This window comes from Rhinolophus ferrumequinum, chromosome 14 (genome assembly GCF_004115265.2).
Source record: "Rhinolophus ferrumequinum isolate MPI-CBG mRhiFer1 chromosome 14, mRhiFer1_v1.p, whole genome shotgun sequence".
Classification (NCBI taxonomy): domain Eukaryota; kingdom Metazoa; phylum Chordata; class Mammalia; order Chiroptera; family Rhinolophidae; genus Rhinolophus; species Rhinolophus ferrumequinum.
Window position 1 is genome coordinate 15,206,037 of NC_046297.1, and position 14,443 is coordinate 15,220,479.

At 35.4% G+C, this 14,443-nt stretch overlaps 1 protein-coding gene across 1 annotated transcript in view; it reads left to right on the forward strand.

Moving 5' to 3' along the window:
* Window positions 1-14,443, forward strand: part of LOC117034014 (cytochrome P450 7B1) — a 131,116-nt gene that overhangs the window by 96,638 nt on the left and 20,035 nt on the right. Inside the window, exons 2-4 of the mRNA XM_033126615.1 lie at window positions 4,322-4,458; window positions 12,385-12,969; window positions 13,469-13,675. Of these exons, the coding sequence (XP_032982506.1) occupies window positions 4,407-4,458; window positions 12,385-12,969; window positions 13,469-13,675 (844 nt within the window). The 5' untranslated portion in view covers window positions 4,322-4,406. The remainder of the gene's footprint in view (window positions 1-4,321; window positions 4,459-12,384; window positions 12,970-13,468; window positions 13,676-14,443) is intronic.

Consider the following 14,443-nt stretch of genomic DNA (forward strand, 5'->3'; position numbering starts at 1 on the left):
ACCCAGGCTCAAGTTCATAAAGAAATCTACTCCAGTGGTGTGGTCATTGTTTATGAGGTCTGCTTGAAGCTCAATTAAATTTTTTTTTTTTAATTTTTTGAGGTGACAATTGTGAGTAAAATTACATAGATTTCAGGTGTACAATTCTGTATCACATCGTCTATAAATTACATTGTGTGTTCACCACTTAAATTTTAAATGATAGCTTTTTAAAAATATGTGTTGACATTATTTCCATGGTACCAACCTGGGGATCTCTCTCAGTTTTAAGGGAAAAAAAAACCAAAAGCTCAATCATAGACTTCTCTGAGTAAAATACTACATGAATGTGGTTTAGCTTCTTATCCAAAGAAGCATTTACAAATCACTCACTTGATGAAGTGAATCTGCTAATGGAATTAGCTTAGAAGTCACTTTTTATAGACAAAGCTTTGTTTGGATCGCGCAACTGCAGATGAACTGACTGCTAAAGATTCAACTGGAAAATGGCTCGCAGAGTTATGCTCTGGGGTTTGGAGATATATTTCGTCATGTTCGTACTAGTTTTGCTCTGATTCCATGCCAGTGATGGAGAATGTTATAACCATTCAGCATTACTTGGTTTACATTGCCATAACATTTAATGTGTTGAGAAAAAGTGCTTGAACAGTGCATATCTCTGCTACCAGGAAATTAAATGAAGTTTTAAGTCAACTGCCGTCCTGATAGAGCCAAAACATTTCAAAAGTAAAGGCCTCATTTATAACCCGCAAAGTTGACAGACCTTTCTAGAGTGGTATCAAAGTTACCAAAGAGCAGATCATTGAATCGTTGAGAGACTGAAAAGTGACATTTTTATCCAGGGATGCTTTGTGAGACAAAGGTTGTGTGAACACCATATGCCAATCACACAGCATCAGTGGATTGCACAGTTATAGGACTTGAGGGAACAAGGGGAGGGAATGAAGGTTAAGTCAGGGTACAATGGAGATTACTTATGGTAATGAATTATATCATTTTTCTAGACAGAGTTGGATTATGTTCATCCTGAAAAGAGATTACAGTAAGTCTGATTCTTGCAGTAAACAGATATTAAGCAGATCATTTATGTTCAACATATGAATTGAGAGTCCTAAAGAATATGTGATTTATCATATACATGGAGGGAAAAATGAACCTGTTCCCTAACTACACGAGGCACCCTGGGATTGTGTGAGTGCGTCCTGTGTTTTGTGAGACAGTCCTATGTTATAATTAGTGCTGTCCACCCAGTAAAGTCCTTCAGCTATATCCTCCACTTTTTTCAACTACCACTGACAAGACTGTGTGGTGTGTATGACAGACTTTTACCGAATGTTTTGAGATTTTAAAAAATGCCCTTTGGCTTCCAGGCCCACAAATAATTTCTTAGCGTTGAAGATTGGTCATGTCTGGTTCTCGAAGTTCCTCCCCTCCCAGTTAGTCCTGCATTGTCTTCTCACGGAGTTTCAGGTTACCGTGTTGTGGCCTTACTATTTTATCCCGTCCTTCCACTTCCTTTCTTCATTTCTCTTGCTTCTTAACCCAAAACCCCCAAATTTATGTTTGTATCTTGTGCAGAGAAATGTCATTATCTTTTACACCAGGTTGTGCCCAGAGAACCGTATCATAACCAAAAATACCCAGTGAAGGGTTCTTCTAAATGAAGGGTTCTTCTAAATGAAGGTAGTTCTTTCCCTGAGAAAGTCAGCTCTTTGCATAGAGTCTTTGCCAACTTCACTTATTATTAGAGACCAAATATTTTGTGTTGACCCATGCTTTTCAACTTTAGATGCTTCTTTTTAACCAAAGAAAAATGTCTTAAATGTCTTTTCTGTTTTATAGCCATTTTACGTACTTAGATTCTTCTCCACTGTTTGCTTCCATACAAATTTGGGCCGTACTTGACACTGCATAAACTTCAACACATGTCCCACAACTTGTATGGAAGAAATTGAGCAGTGATGCAGTGGTTTATGCATAGAACTTGGGTTTAATCCCTGAGAACCTTTGTAAAATCTAATTTGTATAATTTTTGAGATGTGTCCTTGTAGTCTCTCAAATAGTGAAGAGGATATTTGAGAAAGTGTATATTATTTGAGTGGTATTAGGAGGAGTATGAACCATAGTTCTTGTTTATTTGTTTGTTTGGTATTTTTTGTTTTAGGTTATTGCTTCAGGACCTCTCTCTCTTAAGCTTTGGAACTTGATCACCCCCAACAAACATTGGGCACCTCACCTTATCCCTTCACTCAGCACTGGGAAATGGGTATTTAATTTTCGAAGTCACAGAGCAGGAGAGAGACAAAGCACAGTATTTGTAGTGTCCCAGGTGTCAGCAGGCCTTTCTGGATCATTATTTTGATGTCTTTTCTCCCTGAATAACTTTTACAAATATACTCATGAAGACAGATTTCTGTTATCTGTCTTCAACGGGTCATAAGTTGAACTAGCACTGTATTTTTTCCCTGAAAATATGCAAAGTTGTGACATGTGCTTAATAGTTTTAAGCTTATTGCTGCCAAAATGAGCACAGCTGTAAGAAATGATGACCCTCTCGTCTTTCTAACAATAAAATGGCTTCCTATTGTGTTTCCCTAATTCTGACCATTAAGTTACCAATCCTCTGGATTTCTGAGCTTCATCTTCCTCCTTCACCCCTCACAGAACCCCGGGAAGAATGCAGTTTCTAACCAAATGACAACATAGAGGATGAAATTAGTTGCATTAAATTAGAATATGACAAAAAGCCTTTGAAAATCTTTGTCACAATACAACATTAACCAAAACAGAGTAAAAGTAGACCAAGGAAGAGAGTTAATATGTTGAAAGGTGATGTTGTAAATTTTGAAAGGGTCCTTGATTGATAACCTGTATACTATGGCAGTTGCTAGCGCGGGGATTCTACTCTACAATCGTATGTACAAGCTCTTGTTTAATTTTTGGCTGTAAAAGTAACTGTTAACAATATTTTCTTGGCACATTCTTTTATAATATTTCTCAAAACAGTGAGTCTCCATCGCTAACAGTTGCATTCAAGAAAATAATGCGGGAAGGGGTGAAGCATAAGATAGACATTTCTATGCAATGTTTCTTGTCTCCCTATTTCTGAGTGTATGTATTTAAATAGCAGCATACATTTTGCAAATTAGTATAAAGATAAATTGTCTTCTAAAAACAGACAGCAAAGTTTTGATACCTACTTCCTTTTATTTCTATCACACCTTGGACTTATTTTGTTTTAGTTTTTTTTTTCCCCCCTCGAAAGATCTGGTGTTTGTTTTTTAAGTCTGATTCCACCATGTTGGGTTATGGGAAAATAAAAGCTTCTGATAGCATTAATCTAGCTACATAAAAGTCCATGTTGAGTATGATCATAATCTTGATCTTTGATTAGATCTGAGCTAGTAATATCTTGTGATTAATCAAACTGGGTTGCTGTGCATGTAATATGTCATCTTCACAGATGGGACAGAGAATCATCAGAGTTCTCTTGAATATTTGTTTTAATCCCTTCTAGGATAAAATAGCTTTGAATTCTTTTTTCCTTTAACTCAGATTGAGTTCACCAAATAAATGACTAGGAAGAAATTTTGAATTCGTTTTGCTAGGACTATAGATCAAAGAAGAAACTTGTTTTTGTAATTCAGAATGTTTCATTGAACATGCTGCATATGTTTAACAACCTCTTGTAAATGTAACAAATATTTCTATTCATTTGTAGTTTAAATAAAAATCATCATAAAAGAACATAACAAAATATACTTTGTGGAAATGATGTTGAGGTTTTTGTTCTCAGCAACATAAAACATTTTTCAAGATTATGAATTGCCTATTGAATGTCAACAGTAATTGAAAAATTTTAAAAATAAAAAAAAAATTTCAAAGATTATTTATTACCCCTTTTCTACTGATGGAATTCCAGTCAAATCAACATCTGATAACAAGGAGCTTTACTATGGCCACTGAACTATGAATAACTACCTGACAACCAACACTCAGAGCACAGCAAGAGCTTTCAGACACAAAATATTGACAGAATGTGTCTGTCATTTCAGCCAGCCATTTGGCCCTTACAAGCCATAATTTCTTTAAAAAGTTGCTCACCAAAAGTCTGAATTGAGCTGTCTACCCAGAACCACACATAGTAGAGGCTCAATAAATATATTTCTATGATGATATAGGAGTCATTGAATAAAAGAATTGAAAAAAGCTGTGCAATTCATTCAATCCACTTCTAGACTGGATTAGTAACCCACATGTATTAAAATAAGAATGGTTTAATTTATTTTCTTTTCTCCTTTTTTTTTTTTTCCCCTTATAGGAGACCTGGTGAGCCTCCATTGATAAAAGGTTGGCTTCCTTACTTTGGACAGGCCCTGAAATTACAAAAAGATCCCATAGGTTTCATGAAAACTCTTCAAAAGCAACATGGGGACACTTTCACTCTTCTCCTAGGAGGTAAGTTGCACTTCCTACTTGTTCATACACTGCATTTCTCACTTGTTCTTTAATGTCATTATATTTTCTCTAGGCAAAATATGGAGTATTTGTATATTATTGTTTTATTTGTAGAGCTAATACAAAAGAAAACTATATTTTTCAATATTGTAATCCTCACATTAAAAAATTAATTACAGAACACTCTTAAGGATACCTAGGGAACCCTACTCTCCTGCCACTGTCGCTTTGGTTTGGTTTGCCTTGGTTTCATGAATGGTTTTTAAAAAGCTAGAATGTATTAATGGACTTCATTTTGTGGAGCAGTTTTAGGTTTATACAAAATTGATCAGATAGTACTGAGAGTTCCCATATGTCCCCTGTTTTCTTGATCATAGTTTCCCCATTATTAACATATTATATCAACATTTCTTACAACTGATGAGCCAATATTGCTACGTTCTTAAACATCTGTGATTTACATTAGGGTCCACTCTTTGTGTTGTGCAGTTCTTTGAGTTTTGACAAATGCATAATGTCATTTATCCACCACTACAGTATCAGACAGAATAGTCTTCACTGCCCTAAAAATCCCGTGTTCTACATATTCATTCCTCTTCCCTTCCACCTGAGCCCCTAGCAACCACCAATCTAGAATGTATTTTTAATTTGAAAATGTCATTATCCTTCTACCTTCAATAAAATGTTTACAAAACAAGAAAGAAAAAAAAAACCCACACACACAGCAAGTTTACTACATACCCCAACCTCATAGGGCTAAGAAAAGAAGCAGGAATGTTGTTAGTTCATCCTTCTTTAAGGCTCATACTGTCCAGATGTGTCACTATCTATTGCTACATAACAAACATCCCACAATTTAGTGCCTTAAAACAACAACTGGTCTTGCCTGAATGACTTGTGTGGCTTAAGTCATCTAGCTGCTGACTGGGGCTTGATGGTCCATGGTGGCCTTATTAACATGCCTGGCTGGACCTCCCTGACAACATGCTTTTTCATCCTCAAGAAGACATTCTTCCATGTCAGCTAATGTTTCAAGAGAGTACGAGGAAAAGTTGCAAGGCCTCTTGAGACCTAGCCTCAGTCAGACGTTACAAAATCTCACTTCCAGCACATTCCATCAGTCACAGCAAGTCAAAGTACAGCCTGGATTCAAAAGTAGGGAAATAGACTCCACCTCTTCCTGGGTGGAGTGGCTGAGTCACATTGCAAAGGAACACATGTAGAAATAGAGCAAGAATTTATCGTGGCCATCTTTGCACACAGTCTTGCTCATCAGCTTATTACCTGGATTAGCTATTCTTTTTCTTGACTTTCGTTTATCCTGTCTGTGCTCTGGAAGACTGATCTCTTTAGACTAGATTATCCACACACTCCTTCACCCTCTGACTTCCGGTTGAGTGTGCTGCTGAGAATGCAGGAAGAGGCCATGTTCCAGCCTGGCATCTCTCACCAGGCTCTGGTAACACAGTTTAATCTCCTTCCTAAGAAAATGGAAGGCATCAGGTATGATCTCACTCAGATCCCCACACACCTACCAAATGTGCCATCTCTCACAACTGTCCTTCCCACCTTTTCTCCAATTTCAAAGACGATTCAAGACAATCCGTTTACCTGTCTCTGTGACCCTTACTTCCCGCTTCCTCTAGGCTGACATTTTATTATTTATTCCTCTCATGCATGTATCTTCATTTTTTTTCTCTTTTGGGTCCTTAACCTTAGGTTATATCAATGCTTAAGCTTCTCCTGTACTTTCCTTCTAGTTATAATATTATACTTTTCACTTCTTTTTTTTTCTCTTTGACATCCAGAGTTTTCAAGAGAGTTACCTGTATTTGCAGCCTCTAGTTGCTTATTTCCTAGAGTCCTCCTCACCATAACCAGCTTCTGCCTTGCTCAGGTCAATAATGGGTCCTCACCTGACTAGACCTCTCTACCTGGCTTGACAATGCTGATACCTTATTCCTTCTTGAAACCCTCTATTCCTTCACTCTCTTGATGCTGCAGCATCTGGTTCTTTCTTCGATTTTGCGTGTTCCTCATCTGGGTCATCGTTCTGCATGCTTCTTTTCTTTGCTCAGCCCCCTTCATTTTCCTCTAACCAGACTTAGAATTTTATGTTCCTTTCCTAAAGAATTTAGGTAATTTCTTCTTACTATCATTACTTTGTTGAGTATCAAAAGCTACCTTTTGTATGTAGAGTGACTTTACTTCAGCGCTACCATTTTAATGTCATTAGAAAACAAAATGACCCAGCTGGATGAAATTGTCAGCATAGTTGAGTTCTCACGTGAGCAGGCTGTATTTGCTTCATCACAACTTCCTCCTTTGCCTGGCAGCTAGCAAGTGTCTTCCAAAAATAATTGTGTGCACTGTGATTTTAGAAAAATTGAAAAAAAAAAAAATCATGTGTCTTAGAAAGAAAGAAATTGTAGTATATAACATAACCCTTACAAGGGTTCCCAAGATCTGGCTCCATCTCTCCAGCCTCATCTCTTGCTGCTGCTTGCCTTGTGCTTAATGCACCATTAATGCACCCAATTGTTTGAAATTTCCTCCTCACACACCATGGCCTTTGGTGCCTCTGTGTTTTCTCTTGTTTTTTTGTTTTTTTTTTTCCTGCTGGAATATTGCACTTCTCTTTTTAAGTCGTCTTCAAAAGATGACTGACATGAACTCATCTTCTGAGACCATAGTCATATATTACTTCATCCCAAAAGACTTCACTGACCATTTCCCCTCCCCATGTTATATTGATGCTTCTTCTCCAGGCTCCAATTACTCTATGACAGTATCACTTCTGTCATAGTGCTTAAGAAATTGTGAATTTAATGCTAATTCACTTGTCTATTTCCCTTCATTATTTTCTATCTCCTCTATTACCAACATTTAGTCCAGAGCTTGGCACTGATTGAGTCACAATAAATATTTGATCGGAATTTCCTAATACCTTAGAGCTGATGAAATACTAAAATACAAATAAAGGCCTTAGCGGGTACTTATATTCTAAGTGGTTTCCTAATATGAAACTATAATCTTCACTTTAACAAACAGTCACTCTTACTTTAAAAAAATTAAAGCTTAAGTTCTAATGAATGAGTAGATACAACAAATTATTGGAATTTTTAGTTTTCCTTTTTAAATACATTACACAGAAGTAACCTACGATGATGAAGCAGAAACTTGGGGCAGATTTGAATAATTGTATTCACTTTTCAAAAAACAGCTAATTTTTGCTGATACTTGATGTCTTAGTCTTAGATACCGAGAAGCTTGCTGAATTTCTAATGCCTAAATAATTTGACCATGGTTATATTTTTGAACTCAGCAGTAGACAACCACAGTTAAATATGTGTACTACTTCTCTTTGGCTTCTTACTAGAGTCTGAATAAATTCCTGTCAAGATAGCCTATTAATGTGTATGGTTCTTTTTTTTTTTTTTTGAGATTAAATTTTTTTTTTTAATTTATTGGGGTGACAATTGTTAGTAAAATTACATAGATTTCAGGTGTACAATTCTGTATTACATCATCTATAAATCCCATTGTGTATGGTTCTAATGATCAGTTTGTGAAAAAGTTCATTTGAAAAATGTGAAGTGAGGAACACAGAGTCTTCTACCTTTGTCCCATAACATGATTGCAGTGAGTATATGTTCTTACATGATGAGCAAATGATTGTCATCCCAAAAGGTCTCAAGGGACATGGATGCCATCTTAATAAAGAAATTTAAAAGTACATCTTTTCATGAGAAACCACGTAAATTCGTGACCTGTCACAAAAAATAGGTCTCTAATTGGTTTTGTGTGGTGGTGCAGCCGAATCGTTTTCCCTAGATGTCATCCCAGTGAAGCACCACTGTACGTCATTGTCAACAGCTAGTGAAATCTCTCTAATAAGAGGGAAAGTATGTAATGTGGTCATCCTCATAAAATGAAAGTTAGCTGATATTCCACTCCTCCAACTAATATTTTCAACTTGAGATTTTAAAAAAAATTGTATTGATGAACCAGCTATACATGGAGATTAAAAGCTTATAATTATGGAAAATTTCTTTAATATTCAAATTTATCTCATATTTGTTGACTGGACATTTCTATTCCAAATAGTCAAATAGTTGTCCTGAATACCCATGGATATGTGTCTGTAAAGTACCAACTATCTGAAATGAAACATCAAAATTCAACTTTTAACAGTCCAGATGTCAAACTTCTTACATATATATGAGATGTCCATGTGGAAGACCTAATTTGTTTTCTTTAACATTTACTGACATACTTTGCATCATGTAGCTTCATTTGCTGAAGGAAGCAGTTTTGAAGGAAGTGAGAAGGCTGGTGAATTAGTAAAGGATCATGTACAGGTTACATAGGAATGCTCGAGTTAATATCTTAAGGCCCTTAAGCTCCTAAAAAGGGAAGAGAATGAAATTATTCGCAAAGAACACATTAAAAATCTTGACCCTATTTCAAATTCAAATTTACTGCTGAAAAGGATGAATGTGTGTGTGTGTGTGTGTGTGTGTGTGTGTGTGTGTGTATATATATATATGTGTATATATATATGTGTGTATATATATGTGTGTGTATATGTACATATATGTGTATATATACATATATATCAGAAGTAACCCCATTTTGACATTTATATTTTAGACAAATGCAAACTCTGAAATTCTTTCAATCAATATTTTATATCAACTGCTGACAGCATTCTTTTTTCATTTGAAAACATGGCAAAGGATATTGTTTCTGCCTGTGATCTTTGTGAAATAGGAAACTTGCCTGTTGACACTTGGCATTCATTTACATAAAATCACACTGGAGGAAAAGTTAATTTTGCTCCAAGGATACATGGCCTTCAGAATAACTTTTCAGATCTCCTTTGTTAAGAAATTTAAATTCATTTTATGAATGTATATGTGTTTTCCTAACTGTCTGATTAAAGATTACAAAGAACTCTGGTTTTGCATCGCACATTAGCAGATGGTAGACAGATGGTTTAAATTAATATTAATTTTGGAAAACTTAGCTTAAATTGTTTATACTGAAGATTAGAAGTTGGAAAGCCAGCTAACATCTCCAGGGTTATTAGTACTTCCAAACCCACTTGAAAAGCAAAATCAAGAAAATCAAAACATCTACTTTTAAAGCAATCCACATCTTACTAAGAAAGACAGTAGATAAATAAAACACAATGCCTTGATGTGGAAGAAAATTAAAATAAGAATGAGAAAGAGAAAATACAGATCCTACAATGTAAAGAGCCTAGAAACGAATGAGAATTTTACCTATAAACAGATTACTCTAAACTGAACAGTAATGATTTTTTAAAGCAAAGAGCCTATATGCAATAACTGCTTGTTTTTATAATTATTAATAATTGTTACAAACCAAAATCAGTTTTTCCACATTTATCTTATATTCCTTTTATTTGAAATTAATCTTATAGTTTCTTCCAGTATCCTCCCCCCAAAAGACAGAGAGAAAAAGAGAGAAGGAATATACAGAGGGTGACAAAAAAAATTTATACACATTTTAAGAAAGGAAAAAACTATATTAAAATTGTAATACTCAATATATACCGGTAACAAAAGATGAATACAAGTCACGTTTGACTTCTGCAATTACAAGAGGTGCTCAAAGTGGTTACCATCAGCGTCCAGACACTTCTGATTATGGCGAACTACTGTTGAGCAACGTTGACCAAAGTGTTAACATTTCTTAAAATGTGTGTACATTTTATTGATAAATTAAAGACAAAAACTCTAACGTGCATACAGCTTCTCCTTCAGCAGGCCAGTGGTCAGTAGCTTGTGCTGTCATGACTGAATACAGTTTTGCCTTTCCACTTAGATTTTGATGAATGTAGAAAGTACGTAGGAAAAATTAAAGATATTCTGTAAAAGTTGTGTTTTACAAACTGAACCTTTTATACATTCTCTGAACTTTAGTGACACATTTAAAATAACTCTAAAGATATTGAGTAAAGTCCTTTCATGTAGTGAAAGGAGAAAAATGTGACACACCCACCACCTGTAAAAATACACAGCTTTGCCTGAAATTGTCATTTGCAAAATAAGAGAATTAACTGTTTTTTTCAATTATTTGTCAGACATATGCTGAAAATTGTAATTAATTAAGATGCTATGGGAAAGCACGTGTCATAAAATATGCCCAAATGCAGTTGAGTCCTTTTTCCTCTCTGCAGGGGGCGGGAAAACATGAGTTTATTTTGTAGATGCAGCTTTGGGATCAGGCCAGAATGAGTAGTCATTTCTAGCTTTACCCTCATTCTTAGATTGGCCCACTTTATTAAAGTTCTGTGATGCTGTTGTAGTTGTCATAAATAACAAGTAAGAAGTTATTCATCTAAGAAAGCTACCTGCACATACAGCACACACACAGAGGAATGATGAGGTGAAGAGGAAAGTGTAAATGATCCTAAATAATTAATGTCTAATTATATATTGTTTTTCTAGAGGACAATAAATAGGCGTTAAAGTGTAGCAGCGTCTAAACATCATGTGTGTTCTCGGAAAGGAAAGACATATTAGGTGCTTTTATTGAATACTGTCTCCATCATACGTATAATTAGGAGTATAATTAAATCAGTACTCTAGTGGGAGAAAAATTTGCACTTTGTTCGAAAAGGAAAGTGCATGAGGAGTGAGTGACTTCTTGCCACTATACAGGCAGCAAGGTCTTGTCCCTTAACCTCTCTTGACTTTCTTCAGCTTTTTAAACTGTAAATGCCTGGGGAGGGGGCAAGGAAGGAGGAGGAGCTAGGAACTCTCAAAGGTTCCTGCCGGATTTGAGAAACAGACTATAAAATGACTGTTCCTCAATGTGCCTTCTTATAAGAAACACTTGAGGTCCTTGTGAAAAATAGAAACTTGTAGGTCCCACTTCCAACCCTTATGAATCAGAGGCAGGAGTCAGTATTTTTAACCAGCACCCTAAGTCTTTCAATCGGATAAGGTTGGACAACAGTGATATACGAGAAGACCAAATGTCACCACCTCTAAGGACACTTTCTGATAACTCCTGAAAGCAGAGTGAAGCAAATTCCACTCTCTGTGTCCCTGACGTTGTGTTCACACCTCTGCTATATCACTATCCATATGATACAATGTTTTCTTTGCATCTTTATGCCTCAAGAGGAAAGAGATCTAACCAAGTGTCTATATCTCAATAAATTTTGAATGAATACATGAATGAATGAATGAATTAATTAATTAATGAATTAATGAATGAACAGTTTCTAATTGGGAATCCTATTTCAGTTACAAATCAGAATGTGACCTTGGACATTTTAATAAATCTCCCTGAGCCACTATTTTCTCATCCATAAAAATGAAAATGCTGGCATTTGTGGCTTGTTATTAGAGTTGAATTAGGCATTTTTTGTGAGTACCTACTTCATACCACATCTTCATTTATTTGAGTTAAAATGATTGTGTCCAACCAAAGCTAAGATGGTACCAAGTATGAAAAAGCTCTTCATGATGTGTAAATAATCAATAATGGAATGGCATCTTACCAATTTGATTTGTTTGTTTGTGTTCTGTTTGTGTTATTGGAGAACAAGTATGAAAAGTGTTTAAGTCAGGGGATTGTGAGAATATTTAAAGGGTGATTTAAATATTTGGGTACTTAGTTAACATAAAAATTTGAAGAGTACACTATCTTTTAAAAAGTCATTAAGAATTTCAGAATTTTTAACTTCAAGCTTCTAGTTTTTCCCACCATTTTCCATTTTAAAAAGAAACATGTATGAATGAAATGGATTTTTATTTTTATTGAGCGTTGCACCTTTCCAGATGGTAGTTATTAAGATCTTTGTAATTTTAATTAAAATTGTTTCAAATTGTGGGGGTGGGCTGTTTGTTTTGCTACCAAATGAGCTCATATTCTCATTTCTTTTAGGAAAGTACATAACATTTATTATGGATCCTTACCAGTACCCATTCGTGATGAAAAATCACAAATTAAGCTTTAAAGTGTTTAGTAAGAATATAATAAGGAAAGCATTTTCCATCCAAAAGTTCATGACCAGTGAGCTGAACAATGAACTTCGTGACTGCTATCAACTTTTACAAGGGAAATCGTTGGACACACTGATGGACAACATGATGCAGAATCTACAAGAAGTCTTTGAACACCAACTATTTAAAACCACAAATTGGGACGTGACACACCTGTTGACATTCTGCACCTCAGCTGTATTTGAGGCTACATTTACAACCATATATGGAAAATTCCTTGGTGCTGATAGGAAAAAACTTATCACTGAACTTAAAGAAGATTTTTTAAAATTTGATAACAAATTCACACATTTAATATCAGACGTACCTATTGAGCTTCTAGGAAATACCAAGTCTATTCAGAAGAAACTCATAAAATGCTTGACATCAGAAAAGTTAGCTAAAATACAGGGATGGTCAGAAATTGTTCAAATGAGGCAAGATATCCTGGAGAAATACTATACATCCAAGGACGTTGAAATAGGAGGTAAGAAATTTCTGAAGGATTACTTATTTAAAACAGAATAATTTACATTAGACCTTTGAAATAAAAAGACAAAATGGCGACCTTGAAAATTTTTATGCTCTTTCTAATTGGCTAATGATAAAATGTTTTACTCCGAAACAACCCTCTGTGGTAATTGATTTTTTTTTTCCTTTTTCTTTTTTTTTTTTTTTTTTTTGCTGAGGTGGTAAAACAAGATACTTAATGGTGATAATGAGAAAGAGTATAACTAAGCTGCATTTATTCCTCTTATCTCATCCCCCACCCGTCCAACTCCCCCCCCCCCCCACACACACACACACATTACATTTTAAACTATTCTCATTAAGCAGAAAATTAGACTTCAGAAGCTTATTGGTCCTCATTAGCATGCACTGATCCTTGGCTGGGTCTGTGTCCTAACATCTTTTAATTAGCAGACTGCAAATCTAATCAGTGTAATAAATGCTATTAATCTTCCTTTTCACTTATTTTCTCCCAGCACATCATTTAGGCTTTCTCTGGGCCTCTGTGGCGAACACTATTCCAGCTATGTTCTGGGCGATGTATTACCTTCTACGGCACCCAGAAGCTATGGCAGTGCTGCGTGACGAAATTGACCATTTGCTGCAGTCAACAGGTCAAAAGCAAGGGTCTGGATTTTCCATCCACCTCACCAGAGAACAATTGGACAGCCTGGTCTACCTAGGTAATTTATTTTTATCTGTTATGAAGAAAAGAAGGTTACTTCTCTGCAAACTCAGTTTATCACTCAAAGCTGTTTACCAAGAGGTGGAGGACACAGCTGCCTAATTGACATAATAACACCCATTTACATCAATTATAAATTATGTAGTTTATAGCTGTAGATCCTCTCATTGCATGTAAACATTAAGGCCTAGGCAATTAACTATGCAAGGTATGCAAAAGGCTAGACCAAAGCTTTGCAATTATTTGAAGGAAAAAAAAAAAGTTTCTGCCTATTAAGTCGTTTGATTTTGAGCATCTGTTGATGTGCTAATGCTTTCCGAACACTGCTGCTCTGTCTTGACAGGAAAAGTATTTGGGGCTTGAAAAAGAAAGTATTTCAGAAATGCAACTTATATACAAAATGTATTTATTCTACCCTAAAATGGTGTCTGTATTCTTATGCAGAGATAAGGATGTTTTATACAGCTTGGAGTGTATGATTCTCAAAAATGTAATACAAGTGATTTCCACGGGAAGTTCATGATTTAGACACACTTCAGGGGGAAAGGGAAGAAAAAGGAAGAGAAGGAAGAAAGGAAAAGAAAAAGCAACAACTACAAATTATTCCATATGAAATGTCAATATTTTATAAAATATTCACTGACTCATGAGATACATCCATGGTCACTATTTTAAGTACATTTTTGGTCCGGAGTGACTAAGTTGTTTTTCTAACACCTTTGTATACCAGTGACGTGAGGTTTTGATGACAGTGGATTGCATTCTC